The 20,986-nt window shown below is 37.6% G+C and overlaps 1 protein-coding gene across 1 annotated transcript in view; it reads left to right on the top strand.

Annotated features, from left to right (window-relative positions):
• LOC139854631 (uncharacterized) overlaps positions 1–4,666 on the top strand; it is a 221,381-nt gene extending 216,715 nt beyond the window's left edge. The window contains exon 5 of the mRNA XM_071843940.1: positions 4,146–4,666. Coding sequence (XP_071700041.1) covers positions 4,146–4,666 — 521 coding nt within the window. The remainder of the gene's footprint in view (positions 1–4,145) is intronic.
• Positions 4,667–20,986: the final 16,320 nt, after the last annotated feature.

Here is a 20,986-nt window from a genome sequence, read left to right as displayed (position 1 = left end):
ATCTGTAGCGACCCGACCAAATCATGTTTGACGGCGCCGTCTACGTAGGTCCCATTACATGGTCATAAGTCTTTAAGACAATGTTTGACCGAAAACATGTCGCATTCATTTCATAAGTGTGGATGTTTCCAGGTTTACATAGTAGTTCTACAATTAGTTACATATCAAAGTTTAAAGTACAAATGAAACATATGCGACACAATTTGAAAGTAGTCAAAAAACGCTCCACGTATGCAAGTATCAAAAAGAATGAGCAGAAGCATGTATCATTAAGCATTCAAAGACCTGAGAAAACATAAAAGAATCAGTCAACGAAAAACGTTGGTGAAATCATAGTTGTATGCATAAAGTATATTTGTATCACAAGGCTTAGTATAAATCGTTTATCAAGCGTATACATCTCAAAAGATGTGTTTGTATCACGAGCACCCAATTATCAAGCTTAACTGAATCTTACCTCTGCATAATAGTGTTAGAACCTACACTATACATCGAAAGTACGTTTCATTCATCTGAATGAGGGTTCGTCAAACCCGCATGGCCACACAACATAATTTCTCGCTTACACCGTACAAGTGTAACTAATGATAATTGGACTTGAGGATTTTCGTTCTAACTCGTATGTATCTTTGCTTTCGTATAGTATTCAAAGTATCAAAGTATGAAAAGTATATATATACTTGAAAAGTATATATAAGTATGTAATGTATATGTTTTCTCATCCCACGATTTTATAAGTATAAAAGTATTTGAAAAGTGGGGCTATGATCTCACCTTGAGTGTATGAATGTAAATTTTCTCCAACAAGTAATGTGTGCAAGTACAATGCTAGTCTCGGCCTAAACAAATAGGTTGTATCAATAACGATAGTCACAATTGGTCAAAGATGTTCAATTAGTCCTATGGCTCAATACGACTCGATTATGTAGCATGTGAATCAAATTGTCAAGTTTCATGCAAGATACAAGTATAGGATCATGTTAGAAAGATCACATAATCATTCGGTTAAGTTTGACAAAAAGTCAAACTTTGGTCGGTCAAAGTCAACGAAAAAGTCAACGCGTTCGGGTCGGGTCCCGAACTATTTTTCTATGCTAGCTATTCATATATAAGCATGTTAGAACAAGTCTCATGTGAATCAGAGGTCCATAGCGTGCCAAATATTTTTCATATAATTGACATATAGGTCAGAAGCTGGACACGCCTTAGGTCGCGCCGCGACCCAAGGCTGCCGCGCCGCGGCATTTAACGGGTGCTGGTACCTGGTCAGTTTCAATTGTTCAAGTCTTTTTCCGAACTTCGATCAAACATAAATCACAAACCGTAAACACTTATGACACGCATCTTATATCGTTAGAAAGGTAATTTGACAAGGAACACAACTAAATACATTTTACCAACCAAAACCTTATTTGCAATAACTGACTTTTCAAAACAAATGATCAATCAATGCACACATTTAATGCTTCAAATTTTACAAGTGCACATTTATGATTCGGGCATTTAATGCATACATAAAACACGCCGTTTTGTAGGTAATCAAGCATACAATACAACTAACTACTTACTAACAATAATTCATGGCAGTCAATGCATCAAATATTCATTTCAAGCTTATCAAACCCTAACCCAAATTCACCAATATGGAGTTTTCTCAAGCAACCTACACATCAAATTGAAGCTAGTGATACTAGGAACACATTTAATACATGCATTTATAACATTTAACAACATTCAAACAACCAAATCACCAAATCAAGCACACCAAAGTTCATACTCAAGCTAGTTACTTCAAATAACAAAATCGAACATATAAATCATATATTCATGTTAGACTTGAGCCATAGACAATAATTAACAACTTTATAAGTTAAAAACCTCAAGAACACAAAATCTAGTGATTTTAGAAATTACCCAAATGTAATGAAATCGGTATGGAATCGAAGAGGAAGTTGCTAGGATTCCAAATATGTAATTTGTTTTGTGAAACACTTGCTAGATCTTGGATGGATGAAGAGTTCTTTGTTTGAAGATTTGAGAGAATACTTGAAAGTATTAAATGAAAAGGAAAAATGAAATGGATAGAATGAATGGATGAGAAAGGGTGTTGACCCTTTGATCTAGTCAAAGGTTTGGCACTTTGGCAAGCTTGGTCCCTCTAGTTTCATTCGGGTGCGTGAATTACCTAAACGGGATAATTTAAAACGCGTATCAACGGGAGATGTTATAATTACATAACGAAATTTAAAATAGTATGACGGAAAGGTAAACGGAAAAAGGCGGGATGTTACATAGATATATACATATACATGAAGAAAAAAATAATAATATTAATATGTATGTGTGTGTGTCGACCGAAAAAAAATAAGGGAAAGGAGTGTTTGATCTTTAAAACATAAGTGATTAGATAAAAGATTTGTTTATGTTAATTAAGGAAACAAAATAAATACATATATACATATACATAAATCGACATATATATATATATACATGTAAAATTTATATTTATATATATATATATATATATATATATATATATATATATATATATACATACATACATACATATATACGAAATACATATACATATATATTAAATAAATAAAACCCTAAATACTTAAAACCTAATTTACTAAACCCTAGAACATTAATTAAACCCTGGACATTTATTACAAACCCTAATCATTAAAATACTACTTTAATTAATTAACCCTAGTTAGTTAATGAAACCCTAATATTACTTATACTATTATTTAACATTTATACACCATTACTATTACTAACACTTATAACCTACTACTTATATTATAACACATAAAAACATTTTTGGATATATATTGGATATATATAGATCTTCGAACTTTCTTGACGAATAGTTTCTACGAAACTCTAGGAGGAAGGGTTTGGATTTTCCGATTTAAAGGATCCTATAGCTCAAGCCCCTAGACCTGAAATGGCCATTCGAAGGGAAAGGGGTGATTGGAAGTATTTCTAATATGGAAAATTTCCTAAAATGGAAACACTTTTAAATAGAAACTTTCTAATTATAAACTTACTAAACTGAGAAACTTACTAAAAATGGAAACTTTCTAAAAATAGAAACTTACTAGGAATGGAAACTCAGTAAAACGAATTTCACTTGCATACTTAAACTTAAATTTGGGCAAAACACTTAACTCTCTTAAATGTCATTAGGTTGACTTTCTGCTCGTCCATCCAAACTTTCTATTCCGAGGAATAACTCTCTATCTACTTACTAAGGTGAATTTCATAGCCCCACTTTATATTATGCACAACCTATTTAACTTCTTGGGGTGAGACACATGCTGCTTTTACTATTTACAATTTAGACACAAGTACCAACTGTTAAACTATGCTATACCCGACTATGTCCGACTAAGTCCCTACATTGATATTTTTAATTGCTCGTTGAACGTATTCTTAATTATCGGGGGTAGGCCTATCGGGAGTAACGTCCCCGATACATTTGACCAAGTCATTGTATTACTTAATAATGAATTTAAACCGACAAGGACAGACACAACTTGTCATTAGGGCAAACTTTGAACATTTAGTCTAAATATCACGAACTGGCATAACTTCTTGATCCCTGCGAGGTCAAATTTATAAACTAAATCTTGTGGTCTAAAATAACGGTCAAACATTTTTGTTAAACCTATGAACTTCACTCAACCTTTTTGGTTGACACTTTAGCATGTTTTATCTCAGGTGCTGATTAATCAAGCTTATTTACTTACTGCTTATGTGATGCTACTTGGACTTAGGATCAAGAGATATCGCATTTATTATTCTTGCATTAAACATTTTCTTTATTATCATTTCAATTATTGTAACGACATTTCAATTTCCGCTGCATACTCTCAATAAAGTTTGATTTTATCATGTAGTATTGTTCTCGTATATTATAATATGTTGGTTTATTTGATATTAAGTCACATTTCGCCCAGGCCCGAACTGGGGGTGTGATAGTATGGAGGCTTTAATTCAAGAGAGAATAGATTTGAGGAAAATGTTAGGAATTTAACAAGATTTAATTCAAAGCTTAGAGAAAACCGTGAGTTCCATGCTCCGTTTAGTTAAAGATTTTGTATCCACTACCATTTCACCACCCACCTAACCCGTAGTCTCTACTTCTCGGTCAAGAAATTGGGTCTTTTATGATGATGATGATGATGATGATGATGATGTAAGCTTTTATGCCAAGACCGAAGTAGTGGAGATTGCACAAGTACCCGAATCTTCGATAACCAATAATGAAGTAAAGAGTGAAGATGATGATAAGGAGTATGATGAAGAAGTTAGTGAGTGTGATGATGAAGATGATGAAGTGAGTGAAACTTTGCCAACACCTAACGTTTTTATAATCCATGATAATCCACTTGGTGTTGACAAGTATGATAGTGATGAAGATAATGATGATGATGGTGAAGATATCATACCCGAGGTCCTTAAAGTGTATAACAATCCTCTCAGATACGATATTAATGTTATTAAAGAGGTTTTGCAACTCGAAGTTGATGATCCATTTTGGTGTGAGTCGATTAAGAATGCAAACCTCGTGTTCAAAACCATGTTCGAAAGCGAGTCAATTGTTGACTCTTGGGTTGGTTCAATCTTCTTCATGCTAATGAAGAAGATTCTCTAAGATTTCATATACACCACCCGAGGAGTTAATGATTGGCTCACTCTCTTGATTCGTGAAATTTTTTCCACTGATTTCACATGTCGTCCGATAAAGTGTGGGGGAGGACCACCCCAATGAGGAAATTAAGAAGACGGGGATGAGTCAAGATAAAGACTCGTTAATCAAAATCAAGAAGGAAGTTTGGCAATGCGGATATGTCAAGAGAATTTCATGCAATTTGACGTATACTTGTGGAAATGACTTTGTTCTCGCGTATCTCTATTTCTCTTCCACTTTTTCATTTTGTCCTCTCGAATTTATTATTTTATTTTGATTCCATGTAATGAGGGCATTACATGATCTCAAGTGTGGGGGAAGAGATAAATTCTCGTGGACTTATTCTTAAACAAAATTATGACCTAATTTTTAAATTTTCCTAAGTGTTTTGTTGAATTGTTGAAAAGTTTTGGTCAAAATTAAGCCATAACTTACCTTGTTTTGAATGGTTAAAGTTCCATTCATTTATGGTTCCAAGTTTCAACTTGAATAGTTAAAGTTCCATTCAAGTGTGGGGGAAGTAAATTCTTTCCGATTTCAAAAATTCGGTGGTTAAAGTCCACCCTCTTATGTGGTTTCAAATTGGGTGGTTAAATTCCACCCTCTAATGTCTCAAAAATAAACTTGAATGGTTAATTCACTTGGTGTGGGAGACTTCCTAATCTACACCATTTTACATTTAGCTATGCTTAGTGCCATGGGAAGAGGAGCCTTGAGCTTCATAATGTATTATCCTATTTAGGAGCAATGACTTCGTGCTAGTGTTGCTTAAACAAACACACCAGAGCCAAAAGCTATGACACCCATGTTCTATCAATTAACGGAAAGTTAGTTCCTACTTCCTACCTTTTCTAAACATAAGCATAAAAGCTTGTTATGTGGGAAGTAGCGAAGTGTTTAAACACTTCCGGGAGAGTCGAGTCCTTTCATTCATTGTTATGGAAGTAAAGTCTTCCAAACTTGGAAGTAAAGTCTTCCAAGTTAAGTTATGTACCAAAAAGGCCTAAGCTTGAAAGTAAAGTCTTTCAAGTATCACGCAATGGACCCCCGTTGATCTCACACCCAAGGTAGTTACTTTCCCATCGCTATTGGCACCGATGTAAGACCCGTTTACTCGTACAAACAATGTTTGTAGAGCACGTATGATGTATAATGGATGTATATGTATATAGAGTGCGAGAGATGATCGAGGGTTGTTATACGTGTCATAAAGTGTATGTACATTGCACGAATGAAGAGCTCGAAGCGGGTACGAGTCTTATTGTTCGACAAGTTAAAAACTGGACGAAATACGCGGCGCGGAGCAGCTTAGTCGTGGCGTAATGTTTTAAGGGATTCAAGATCAGGAGACGGGCTAAACAGATCACCAGACCATGTGCATGGTCGCGGCGCGATGGCCTGAGCTGCGGTGCGAGTTCGAACGGATTCAGGGACATTTTTAGCTCATTTTAAGGGGTTTAATGAGGGGTAAGTTCGTCATTTTGCATAGGGACGAGTTGTGAGCCACAAAACTGGTGTAAACCCTATCCATTTATCATTTCCCCCGCATTTCTTCTTTCTCTCTTCACCCTCAAACCCTAGTGAGAGAGAGTAGAGAGTTTAGAGTGAGAATTGGTGATTTGAAGAGGAAGATGCTTGATTCGGTCTTTGGTGCAAGAACAAATGTTGTCCTCCTTGTTCACGGCTACATTTTGGTAGTGTTGGTAAGTCTTAACTCCGAATTTCGTTGTTTATGATTCTTGTTCATGTTTGGGGTTTGAGCTAGTTAGGGTTATAAACCCCATTTCTCATGAAATTGGGGGTTTTGTTGTATCGTTAGTGTAAGTGAACCCGATTATTGTGGGTTTAGGGTTTGATGACGAATTTTTAGGTATTTGTCATGGTTATGGGTGTTAGTCACTAGATTGGAAGTGTATTGGTGATTTTGGATGCTCATATGAACTTGTGTACTAGTCAAATTGGTATTGACTTTGATTTGTGTCAAATTTTATTTTGGGTCAAGATTTGATGAATCGAGTATATAAATGTTTGAACAAGTATTAAATGGTGTTTTGGAAGGTTAATCACTAGTCGTTAGTGATTAAGGATGTTTTTGGGACTTATGTCAGAATGGGTTGACTTTGAATTGGGTCAAAATTGATGAAGACACTAGTTTTGGTCAAATAGATGTTTAAGCACTTTTGTTAAGTGTTAAAGGACATTTTCGGATGTAATTAATCGTTGGAAGTGATTTTGGGTTAAAATGGTATTTTAACAATAAGTCAAACGTGGTCAAATGCAATATGGGTCAATGTTGCACGTGTTGGGGTTTTGGTGTAAATAACATTTGAAATGATTACTACCTAAGTAGTAATTTAGTGTTAAGACCTAGGTTGGTCTAATTGGTGTAACGTATAAATTGGGTTAAATTGTACTTGTAGAGTGGGTTTGAATTACCATCCGAAGTGGTAATTGGTTTGTGTCCATTAGGCGTTAAATGGGCGAGTTTTGGCGAGCAAGGTTTGATCCCTCGGCTAAGGGATGTTTGTTTCGGGTTCTCTCTTAGAGAATGGCTATTTATGTGTATATTGTACATATGTGTGATATAGGTGGTTGCTTGCTCGGATTTGAGTACATAGATCATGTTATACATGACTTGTGCGGGCATTCCAAGGTGAGTGGAATAACTATACGTGTATGTATATAATGTAGCTATTTGTGGGGTGGGGGAGGGATCAGATATGTGTTGTCTATACCACCCAAGAGTTAATGATATATGTCATTGTACACTAACGGTTACTATGAATGGATATGTGTTGTCTAAACCGCCCAAGAGTTAGTGCTATATGTCGTTGTATACTAACGATTTCTATGAACGGATATGTGTTGTCCATACCACCCAGGGGCTAGTGATATATTTCGTTGTACACTAACGGTTGTTACGAACACCGATGGGAAATTTGACTACCATTCCCTTATACTATTGGCTAACCATGGTTATGTGTTGTAGTGTAGCATATTGTATTGTTCGAGTTATATGTGCTATTGTTTATGCTAGCTTGTGGTCTTGAAGGTTTAGCGTTATACTTTGCGATGGTATGCTATATAAATTGCTATCGTGTATGAGGTAATTGTGTATGTGATTGCAAGTAGGTGAATTATATATGTATGTGTATAATTATTGCATTCACTAAGCGTTAGCTTACCCCTCTCGTTGTTTACCTTTTTACAGGTATCGTGATTGTAGGGCTAGTTAGTCGTTAGAGTAGATGTATAGGAGCGCTTGGGCTTGATGGGGTAGCTTTTGGAGATTTGGACGCGGATTGGGGATATTGTTGTCCCCGGGATTATGCTCTTGGTATTGGGTTGGGTTATTGAGTGTTAACCCGTGATTTGTGTGATTGGGTCATTGTTACAAATGATTTTGTAATGTGTCATTTGTGTATCAAGGGTTACATTAAATTGTTAAACGTATCATTACGATATTATGTTTTTGGTTAAAACAGTGTTGAAGGTGTTATGCATCATGTACGTTTTAATGGGACCTAACTTATAAATAAATAAATAAATGTGCTTCGTTTTTGGTAAACGGATTTGGGGTCGTTACAAGTGGTATAAGAGCATAGTCTAAGGGAATTAGGTGGCCTTGGAATAGGTGCCTAGTCTTAGACTTATTGGCGGTTATGCATTATTTGCGGGACTTGTAGGAATACGGGTCGGATTGAGATTTGTTAGTGCCTTAGAGTAGGTGACTAACTAGGACTTGTGTTTGTCCAAAGCATGATTATGTGGGGCCTTATTTCACGTGTAAATTAGTGCCTTAGATTGCTAGTGCCTAATGTAAGTAGGCGAACTTGGACATTGTTTTAGTGGTAGTCACCTAGGTCGTAGGTTGACTTGTTGTTGTGGTGTACTTGTGTACGTTTATTATTATATTGTATATTGGTGTGTATATACAGGTATCTATTGGTGCGGTGTCCTAGAGACGAATCTATTGGAGTGATTCGCATGTTTGGCGTTTTGAGTGATCAAGTTCACGGTAAGGACTTTGGTCATTCGGGTAATAGGAGTTATCGCGTGTTATTTTGTGTGAATGTTGCGTCAGTCCGGGTAAAGTACTTTGCGTGACCATGCAAAAATGGTAAGGTACGCAATTGTAATAGGGAATGATCACCATTATTACAACCATGTATCTTGGCACCAAGCATGACATGACGAGTACCGAGCAGAGGAAACGTGGCATGGTTGGGGTAGAATCGGGACGAGTTAGGAATCTTTATTGGTTCCTAGAATATAGTGGTCTCGGGTGTTGTGCTTGTTGTCACATAGGATTCGTTGCGAGTTGGAAATTGTTACGGTGGTTTCGGTTAGCTAAGGTGAGTGAACGAACTCACGAGTTTGGAGCGTGCGTAGTCACCCTAAGTAGTGGGTGCACTATTGAGATTGTCATTGGTTGTGGTTACCCATCGTAACTAGGATAACCCATAATGGTGTGGGTGTGGGCGACGAAGACTTGAATTTCGTAATGGAGTGCGAAAAGTCTAATGATTGTAGGTTTGAGTTACATTCGGTAGAGTGTGTGGTTAGAGAATCGTGTTAGGATTCTTGTTGGGAGTCGCCTTGGAATTGGCGAATCGAGGAGTCTTCGGGTCGTTAAACTCATGGGAGTGAGACCCGTATAATGATGACTGTGTTAGTGAATTGTGGATTATGGGGTAACGTTCCTAATGGAATATCCCTTGTAGTAGTGGTTTTATCGAGGTGTAGAAGGATGTAAGACTTGGCGTTTCCAAGCATCTCCTTAGTGTTGGATGAAAGGTTTCGTTAGGGTATATTGTTCTGGTCTTGTGGAAATTGTGGGTAGCATGTGATCGCTAGGAACTTTTGTAGGACAATAAACCGTAAGGTTTGTCGGGTAGCAATGACTTCGAGTCATTATCGTGGAGAAATCGGTGACATCGGGTGTATCGGACCAAAGGTCGAGTTTCTAAATTTCGATAGAATGCAGTGGGAGTCTGCATAACACTGCGTCAGGTGCCCCGTTATACCTGCTAGTGTGATGTTCAACTCCGGTGATGGTGTGATCACTTTGTGCTTAGGGTGACCGTGAGATACCCTTAGAAGCAATGGAGATTACAATAGTGATCGACGGGTGATAGTAATTCGACGGTTGCGAAAGTCGAAGTTTAAGAGCATTGTGGTAAATACTTCTTATGAAGTGACGGATGAGCGAATCTTGTTGCTCTTAAGTGTTAGATGGGTAAAGATGACCGGTGAGCCGGTGATGGACTTAATGGTCGATTAGGTCGAAGGTTATGTTGAAGCGTTGATATTGCGGCCGATGCAATTATTGTGTCGGATTGGTCACTCTTCTCCATGAGAGTGAGCAATTGTTGATAAAGGATCGTTACGTGGAAGGTCGGGTGATCTCGACTGAGATGCACGACTAATTAAGCGGAGTGGCATATGCCTATGCTTAGAGGCATATGTAGGACTTTGGTGAAGTTCTCTTTACGAACGATGAAGGCAGCTGATTGTGATTTGTGGTATGAAGGTGTGATGTCGTCGCGTGTACGACATTTCAAGTGAATATGCATGACGGCTCTGAGAGCCTAAAGTGAATTGCGGTGGTTTGGAATATATGACCAACGATGAGAATAGTCATGTGTGTCATGGAATGACAATTCCGCGGGATGTTATCATCTTAGCGGTGAGAATGTGGAGCTGAATCCTAAGTGGGGGAGTTTTTACTGCCGCCCGAGGAATCTCTGGTGGTGTTAGGTCAAATGAAGCGTAAGTCTTCTTATGTAAGGTGGTCGTGCAATATCAAGTGCGGTATGAGACCAAGTGTGAAGTTTGAGATCATCGGACGCGAGAGAATGTAACTGTCATTGCGGGTGCTCTCGTGATAAAAACTTGGGTTGGTGTGAGACTTGGATAGTACTATTGAGTGGGTACGAGTTTGACATTATGGTGGATACTGTATTTTCCCTGTCGGGAATCGTGATCGTGAAAATTGTCAGTGGATTATTCCACTTTATGGATGATAGTGAGGCGAGGAGCGCCGGTTCTGATTGTCTCACATCGAGACACGTGTATGTTGTTTGTGTGCGAGAGTGTGTTCCCTAGTGATGCCACCCGTTGGTTGCATTGAAATGTCGAGGCCATCCTTAATGAACGGTCTTGGTAGGAGGATTTACCCGGCGTCGGTGAATATTTTATGGATCGTGTGTCGAATTGCGAAATTGTAGTGTTGATGATTTGCTGTTGATGGGATTCTTGTATACGAATAGTTTCCATGCGAGCACTAGGAAATCGTCTTGCGTGGTTGTGTTGTAGGGTTTAGGAGAGAAACCCTGTGTCGAGTGTTGATGTTTTGTCTAACTCGTGGTGTCGTCATGGATTAATCCAGAGACTGATGGTCGTGTGCGGATCAATTTATGGGAAAGTTTGTGTCCCTAGTGTGATTAGTGGGCGATACCGAGATTTCTTCGTTGAAGGAATGACCCGGTGGTGCATACGGGGGAAGTTGATTCTTGATTAAAAGAACCTTCTTGAATTGCTGGTTCACGAGTTGTTGAAGTACGGAGACTTGACGCGGCATAAGTCCTTCTCAATTTGGATTAATGCAATACTTGGTTCACGGCATAGTGGACTTAGTAGACAGCGTTGAGTGTTATAGTTGTGAATGTAGCTTGTTGCGAGTTGTAGCTGGGAGAAATTGAAGGAATATAATGGTGTTTTCCGTATTTTTCCTAAGTGGGCATTTGGAAGTGAGTGTACGAGATACCCTTTGTTGCGGTAATGCACGCTAATGCTTATTAGCGTGTGGTGAGACGTTCGGGTTAATGGAAATCGTTGTGGACATCGAGTTTGGATGTGTGTCGGAGGACAATAGAGTGTGGGACTGGTTGGTTAAATGACGAGGATCACGAGGACGTGATCGAAACAAGTGGGGGAGAGTTGTAAGACCTGTTTACTCGTACGAAATATCTTTTTAGAGCACGTATGACGTATAACGGATGTATATGTATAAGGAGTGCGAGAGATGATCGAGGGTTGTTATACGTGTCATAAAGTGTATGTACGTTGCACGAATGAAGAGCTCGAAGCGGGTACGAATCTTATTGTTCGACAAGTTAAAAACTGGACGAAACACGCCAAAGGTCACGGCGCAGAGCAGCTTGGCCGTGGCGCAACGTTTCAAGGGATTCAAGATCTGGAGACGGGCTAAACAGATCACCAGACCATGTGCATGGTCGCGGCGCGATGGCCTGAGCCGCGGTGCGAGTTCGAATGGATTCAGGGACATTTCAGCTCATTTTAAGGGGTTTAATGAGGGGCACGTTCATCATTTTGCATAGAGACGAGTTGTGAGCCACAAAACTGGTGCAAACCCTATCCATTTCTCATTTCCCCCTCATTTCTTCTTTCTCTCTTCATCCTCAAACCCTAGTGAGAGAGAGTAGAGAGTTTAGAGTGGGAATTAGTGATTTGAAGATTAAGAAGCTTGATTCGGTCTTTGGTGCAAGAACAAACGTTGTCCTCCTCGTTCACGGCTACGTTGTGGTAGTGTTGGTAAGTCCTAACTCTGAATTTCGTTGTTTATGATTCTTGTTCATGTTTGGGGTTTGAGCTAGTTAGGGTTATAAACCCCATTTCTCATGAAATTGGGGGTTTTGTTGTATTGTTAGTGTAAGTGAACCCGATTATTGTGGGTTTAGGGTTTGATGATGAATTTGGAGGTATTTGTCATGGTTATGGGTGTTAGTCACTAGATCGGAAGTGTATTGGTGATTTTGGATGCTCATATGAACTTGTGTACTAGTCAAATTGGTATTGACTTTGATTTGTGTCAAATTATATTTTGGGTCAAGATTTGATGAATTGAGTATATAAATGTTTGAATCAAGTATTAAATGGTGTTTTGGAGGGTTAATCACTAGTCGTTAGTGATTAAGGATGTTTTTGGGACTTATGTCAAAATGGGTTGACTTTGAATTGGGTCAAAATTGATGATGACACTAGTTTTGGTCAAATATATGTTTAAACACTTTTGTTAAGTGTTAAAGGACGTTTTTGGATGTAATTTTACGTTGGAAGTGATTTTGGGTTAAAATGGTATTTTAACAATAAGTCAAACGTGGTCAAATGCAATATAGGTCAATGTTGCACGTGTTGGGGTTTTGGTGTAAATAACGTTTGAAATGATTACTACCTAAGTAGTAATTTAGTGTTAAGGCCTAGGTTGGTCTAATTGGTGTAACGTATAAATTGGGTTAAATTGTACTTGTAGAGTGGGTTTGAATTACCACCCGAAGTGGTAATTGGTTTATGTCCATTAGGCGTTAAATGGGCGGGTTTTGGCGAGCAAGGTTTGATCCCTCGGCTAAGGGATGTTTGTTTTGGGTTTTCTCTTAGAGAATGGCTATTTATGTGTATATTATACCTATGTGTGATATAGGTGGTTACTTGCTCGGATTTGAGGACGGAGATCATGTTATACATGACTTGTGCAGCCATTCCAAGGTGAGTGGAATAACTATACGTGAATGTATATAATGTATCTATTTGTGGGGTAGGGGAGGGATCAGATATGTGTTGTCTATACCACCCAAGAGTTAGTGATATATGTCGTTGTACCCTAACAGTTACTATGAATGGATATGTGTTGTCTAAATCTCCCAAGAGTTAGTGCTATATGTCGTTGTACACTAACGATTTCTATGAACGGATATGTGTTGTCCATACCACCCAGGGGCTAGTGATAAATTTCGTTGTACACTAACGGTTGTTACGAACACCGATGGGAAATTTGAGTACCATTCCCTTGTACTATTTGTTAACCATGGTTATGTGTTGTAGTGTAGCATATTGTATTGTTCGAGTTATATGTGCTATTGTTTGTGCTAGCTTGTGGTCTTGAAGGTTTAGCATTATACTTTGCGATGGTATGTTATATAAATTGCTAGCGTGTATGAGGTAATTGTGTATGTCATTGCAAGTAGGTGAATTATATGTGTATGTGTATAATTATTGCATTCACTAAGCGTTAGCTTACCCCTCTCGTTATTTACCTTTTTACATGTATCGTGATTGTAGGGCTAGCTAGTCGTTAGACTAGATGTGTAGGAGCGCTTGGGCTTGATGGGGTAGCTTTCGGAGATTTGGACGCGGATTGGGGATTTGGTAGTCCCCGGGATTATGCTCTTGGTATTGGGTTGGGTTATTGAGTGTTAACCCGTGATTTGTGTGATTGGGTCATTGTTACAAATGATTTTGTAATGTGTCATTTGTGTACGAAGGGTTACATTAAATTGTTAAATGTATCATTACGATATTATGTTTTTGGTTAAAACAGTGTTGAAGGTGTTATGCATCATGTACGTTTTAATGGGACCTAACTTATAAATAAATAAAAAATGTGCTTTGTTTTTGGTAAACGGATTTGGGGTCGTTACAACCGAGTAGTATGTTTACGAGGGAAGTAGCTACCCGTGCGACCGTCCCACCACCGGCGTGGCTTGTATGCGCACAACCTTATGAGCCCAAGATAACTTTTGTCTCATCGCTTCAATACAAGAAGGTAGTTCACTTTTGTGATATACCGGGGCATTAGCTATCCGTGCGGTTGTCCCAAAACTGGGATGACTTTGGAATGCACGAAGCTTGAAACCAATATTCTCGGAAGACTTGTCTCGTTTCACAAGTTGACTCGTTTTCCCTTTTTAAAACGAAAATGGTTTTCTTTAAGAGCCTTGTCTTCCCTAAGGCTAAAACGTTTTTCTTGATTAACTCATGCAACTTGGCGCTCCATTTAACCAAAGTGAAGCTTGTGAGCAATTTCTTGATTTGATGATAATGGGTAGAGCTTGATGGTGGAAATGAAGATTATTGAGGTTTGGAAATGCTCCTGGAAAGGTTTGCAATATAGAACTTGATTTATGTTCGATTTGATCTAAATATGATGCTCTTTTGGATGTTTTTGATCTTAAGCCTTTCTAGGATGCATGTTTGTTTTTTTGATATATATATTTGGTTGAGATGCTTGAAGAAATGTAGTTTACTCTTGAATTTGATTGATTGTTTTGAGTGGAGTTTGTTGAAGATGTGAAGAAAATTCTGGTTTAGGAAAGTTTGAATTTGAAGATTGTTTAAATGACTTGAAGACAATTCCTTGAAGGTCAAAGTTGGTCAAAGACTTGGAAGTCAAAGTTGAAGATGTGAAAATTAATGATTGATGAAATTTTGTGAAGAATTGTTAAGGTTGAATTAGTTTGGAGATTGTGTTTGAAAGTTTGAAAAGTTGAAATGACCATACTTGAAGTTGCAAGATCTCATTAGTCAAAGTAGGTCAACATTTTTGAAGATGTGGTTAAGTTTAGGCTTGCTTGAGGACAACCAAGGTTCAAGTGTGGGGGATTTGATCGTGCTCAAAATATGATATTTATCCTCGCATATCTTTCTTGTTTTGCTTGGTTTTGATGGGTTCATGAGTGTAATGATGTTTATTTGGTGGAAGTTGGTCAAGGCCAAAAAGCCTAACTTTGGGCAAAATTGACCAAGTCTCGAGCCAAATCGTTAAGAAATGAACCAAGTTAAGTTAAGTGAAGTTTTGGATTGTTAAAACATTGATGCAAATCGAAAAAGAAAATAAAGCTGAAATGCACTCAATGTCGTCGGTAAAACTGATTCTAGTTTCCACGTGTTAAGGTAAATGGTGCGGCGCACCAAATGGTGCAGGCAAGGCAAATGGTGCGGCGCACCAAATGCCGGGTCTTAAAGCTAAAAAGTCCAATTTTTGGGTCAGAAGGCAGATCCTAGTTTCCACGTGTTAAGGTGCGGCGCACCACCATAAAGGTGCGGCACACCTTCTTCCCATGTACATAGGTGTGGCGCACCATTACATAGGTGCGGCGCACCATTACATAGGTGCGGCGCACCTACGCTGATTCAATCCTGAAATTTCAGCAACTATAAATACGAATTTAAGGGTTTTGTTCAAAAGAGAGCTGCAACTTAGGGCCGTTTTGGAACCCTAAATGGGTTCCAATCCTGATTCCATCAAGATGAAGGCTAATTTCAAGCTCTCAACTCCAATTCCATGAAGATTGAAGCTAGATCTCCATCATCCATTCTCCATTTTAGTGTTTCTTCTCCATTTTGGTAGTTACTTTTCTCCATTTTAGTTGTATTATGCAATGATTATAGCTTAGATTAGTTGTGTTCCCTTGATTTGTAAACTTGATGCTTGGATTTGATCTAATCTATGAATTAGGTGTTTGAATGAGTTGATGATTATTGTGCTTGATTGATGATCCATTGTTATGCATTTGTTTTAGACTTTACTTTGATTACATAGATTGTCTAGCTTTTCTAAGTGATTTGATTAGTGAAACAATGTGTGCTTCAACACCTTGTGTGATCTAGACAACCAAAATTGGGGATTTCAAGTGATTGTGTTCTTAGTTTGGGTTGGTTTTCAATTGGTCTTTAGTCAACATATGGTGTTCGATTATCTTAAGTGATTTTAATAATTAAAGGATTTTAAGTGATTTTAATCCAAAATCGAGTCTCAATGATTTCACTCAAAACATAGTTTAATCTTTGAAATGAGTCTACGTGAGTTAACGAATTTCATTTGATTGATGTTTTATGGAAGTTGACGAATGGAAATGAAACTATATGTTTAAACATTGTTGTGTAATGAATGAATTGGGTAAAGCATGACAAAAGGTGAAATAAACAAGTGGGCATGTTTTCTCTTATTTGTTAAGCTCTCTTAGGTTAATATTAGCTTAATCAACAATTTATCAAAACCCCCCAATCAACTTAGGATAATTACTAGTGTTTTGGGATTTATGTAAATTGCTCCTTGTGGAACGAACCTTGACTGAATACTTGCTAGTTGCTATAATGATCGGGTTATTGTTGCCCGGGCGTTTGTGTTAATTGGTTAAGTGTTTTATTATTGTTTTTTATATTATTATACGTTGAACACGAAACGTCTCACCAATCAGCGTACCGATTTCGATGCTATCAAGTAAACCAAATAGATAGCCAGACGACCGAGGGTCAGGATCCTTTTGGTTAGACTATGTCATAACTGTTCGGAAAATCCAACAAGCCATATCCCAAATGGTCGATCAATAGACACCATCTACGTGATCGTAATTAGCGGTGAAGTTCGTAAGAGTTGTATGTTATCCGTTTGTGATTATAGTTCCACGTTGCATATTATACGCTCGTATAATACATGTTATATGTGTTTGTGTTTATCCATTATTCATAGATAACACTTATATATATATATATATATATATATATATATATATATATATATATATATATATATATATATATATATATATATATATATAGAGAGAGAGAGAGAGAGAGAGAGAGAGAGTTTTTTAATCAAGAGGGGAGCACTTTTTTGGGGGGAAGTGGGGGAAGTAATTTTTTTTTGTTTTTTCGAATTTTTTTCAGGAATCAAGATCACATGAAAATATGAACATTTAAAAAAGACACTTTGTGATGAATGTTATTATTTTGGCGGTAAAACGCTCGAAGAAAAAAATGAAAACATGTAATGCATTGAATGCTTTGATTCTAAGTTTTTTTAAGGGGTTAGAAATTAGGGTTTAAAAATTAGGTGGTTAAAAATTAGGGTTTAGCTATTAGGGTTTAGAAATTAGTGTTTTGGGTTTAGAAATTAGGGTTTTGATTGGTGTCGAAGGGCCGGTCAAAAATAGCCTAATTACTCTACTTTAGATAGGGTAAGCAGAATTCGTTCCACAGGAAATAGTGGTTAATAGCAAGCAATTTCAGGATTGGTTTGTTTGTTTAACTAAGAGCTACTAAGATTAATCAACTAAATTAAAGCTTAAAACTTAAACTAAAGTGCAATTGAGAATGTTGAAATGTAAACAATGAGATTAAAAGCCTTTATCCTTTCACAATCCCAATCTAGCATGCATTCATTCAAACAAGTATTATGTTTACCAAGTATTGATCAAATCTTATAGACAAGATTTCTTAAGTTCATCAATTCCACTATCCTGGGATTGAACTATGTAACCTAGACACTATGTCTTTATCTTTAATCTAATTAACACTAAGTTGGATCAAGAACACAATGTTAATTCACAATAATTCAACTTGCAATAACAAAAGCATAGAACTTGCATTGATCAATAGTTGATTGGTTTACAATATCATAATCCAAAAGACATAAGTATTAAAACATCATAAACCACATAAACTTGAATGAAATAATACATGTTTAATTATTCATGGAAAGGATAAAGATAAGAAAACTAGCCAAGCATGTTGGTGATGATGATCATGGTTGTTTCTTGAAGTTGCATGATGAACACCACTTGAATCCTAGCTTAAATCCTTGATTGATGATGATTGATGATGTGATTTTGTGTGTTTTTGGCTCTCAAAACTGATGGAAAAGGTGTGGAATTCGTAGCCTAGGGTTTACCTTATATAGGGATGAAGTAGGGTATTCCCCAAGCATGAAATCCCTTAAATTCGGCTCCAAATTCTATCCAAAAATACGTCCAGCCGCAATTTATGCTCACCGGGCGCAAATTACGCCCGGGCGCCAATTCCAGGCGCCTCCTTATGCCTGAATTCCACCTGAGCAACTTCCTGACCCTAGGCCAGGCGCCCCTTGCGCCCACCAGCCGCAATTTGCGGCTGGGCACTTTTTTTCGCAACTTTTTCTCGTTTTAACCCTTGTTTTCGCATTCCGCCTTGACTTGTTGCCCATTATGAAAACCTTATAAAATAACTTTTTAAACTTCAAATGCACACGTAAAATCCATCTCTTAATATCAAATACGATCGATATTTATGAACCGATCAACTCCCCCACACTTATCCTTGTTTGTCCTCAAACAATCTTAAACTCAAATCTTCAACTCGAACCTTTAACTTGAACTTTTAACAACTGATAAATCATCAAAAGAATGTATAAAACCGCAAAGTCTTGAACTCAATGTGAAACATAAATTCCTCCGACATGGCTCCCATTTGAAGTTAACCAACTTTTGAATTCCCAAATTGAATCATGATTATAACAACATCTTATCTTGAACGAATACTTCATAGCAAAGTGTAATAAAACCTCGAACCTTTTAATCTTTAAATGAACCATGAGTCAAGTGGGAACCATCCATCATATGAACCAGATAAAAGAACCATGTACCGTTAATTCCATATTTGTTTTAAAGGTTGGTGTGCCAGAGTGTCCGAAGACACCCTTTTTGGTTCTCCCGGTGTTTTAGGATCACGACACTCCTCTCATGCCCTAACAACTCCTCTGGTGACTCTCGGAGCAGGGTAGACAATCGACGAAGGGTCGTGGAATTTAAGTCCCACGTGACTTATAATGAGAAATGGTTTTTTGTGGATTTAGCCCCATCTAGCTCTATTTTTAGCGGTATTATACGCCCCAACAAGGCTCGCGTGTAGGAATATTTATCCAGCCCTATACTGGCTGTTTTATGGATTTGGCTCCATCGAGCTCTCGTTTTGTGGTTTTAGCCCCAAGCATGGCTCTCGTTTAGGAATATTTATCCAGCCCCTAAACTGGCTGTTTTGCAGCGAACTGTGGGTATAGCTAGTGTCATTCACAGCTAATCCTGGTTTTGGATAGCGACACAGAACAAGTCCAAGCACTAGCATTTGTTCCCGGTATCGAAACATGATGTGAATGAACAGGAAATGACATTTTGTACTTTTTAATTCGTCAATTCATGGGTTATAACTGCAAAGACTAAGCTTTGCGCGGGACAATCCTGTTCCCGCTTTACATTGTTATCAATCATACACTGGACTACGCACGGGATTTAACCTACCCGAGTTATTTTCGATTTGTAACACATTTTGACTTTCTTTGAAATCACAATTTAATCACCAAAAAGTTTTTAATTTATGATCATAAACTATGATGTTTCACTCTTTATAATCACGAAGTCAATTTTCATGTTAATACCCACAATATTCATTATTACCACATGTCATTCCCGTTTATCATTTCACAATCTTTTTAACAATCTCACACTTGGGTTGTGATGAAATTATGATTAAAAATTTTATTCAATAGTAATAATCATAATGTTTTACTCATTTTAAGCTTCAACTTCAAATAATGTATCCTAAAAAATTTTAATTTCCCCTCTCTCTCACACTTACATCATGCTACGCCCTCGTACGCTTGTGAAAACAAAAAGGAAAAATTTAACATATTACCGAGATACTCACATGTTCACCATCCAATAGTAACCATCGCACACCATTTTGATTCATCAACACGCATTCCATTTGATTACATTTATCCTTCCATTACAACTTATAAAAGAAAAACGTAATCTAACTAGCCCACTTTCGTAGGTCTCACGATTGCATTTATCATATGCAACAAGCCTTTAAAGCACCCGATTCCCTCGGGTGGACGAGTTTTGTCTCGTGAGGGTTTGCAGTGAACATACCCACAAAGTTCATTTAACTAAAAATAAATAAAAATAAAATAGAACAAAGTAAAAATAAAATAAAGAAGACTTACAAACTCTACACATAGTTTGTGCAGTTTTATTCACACGACTTTTTCTCCACTTTAGCTAATTCCAGGACTGTAGAAGGTTCCTCCTTCTCCCACTTTATGAGAATCTTCACTATCTCTAACTTTCCTCAACTTAGAATCCAACCACACATCATTCTCCTTAGCCACATGCATTAACTCAAACAATTTAGCTTTTTCTTTAGGAGACAAGTTACACATAAGACGGTTAGTTAAGCTTTCATCCCCCCTACTCCTAGCATCATGGACCCGTCTATGTAATTTCCTCATGGAACGATCAAGCACCGGGTCATCTACATATTCCTTACACTCACTATCATGCCTCAAAGAACTATGTGGCTGGTTTTCACTATCTCCCCCACACTTAGGCCCTTCAAGATCCTCTAAATTGGAAAACACCTCATAATCAACTCGAGAATTCACCTTTTCATTATTATTCACTTTGATCTTGTGACCTCCAAACCGCTCAACGAGTTTTTCTACGGTTCTCCCCATTACTTTGACTACTTTTCCATCGAATTCTTCAGACTTTTCAAGTGTATCAACAGACACATTCCCAACACACATATTCTCCATTTTGTTATCACTAGATACCTGTTTATTTGATTTTCTCATTGATGGTGGTCGGTAAGGCCTAATCGTCTTCGGGGTTACCAAATGTTCATCCTCTTCACATTTAGAAACTTTTTCATCCACCCCAACAAAGGTGG

The sequence above is a fragment of the Rutidosis leptorrhynchoides genome, chromosome 1 (assembly GCF_046630445.1).
Source record: "Rutidosis leptorrhynchoides isolate AG116_Rl617_1_P2 chromosome 1, CSIRO_AGI_Rlap_v1, whole genome shotgun sequence".
Lineage (NCBI taxonomy): Eukaryota > Viridiplantae > Streptophyta > Magnoliopsida > Asterales > Asteraceae > Rutidosis > Rutidosis leptorrhynchoides.
This window is presented reverse-complemented; position numbering and strand designations above follow the sequence as displayed.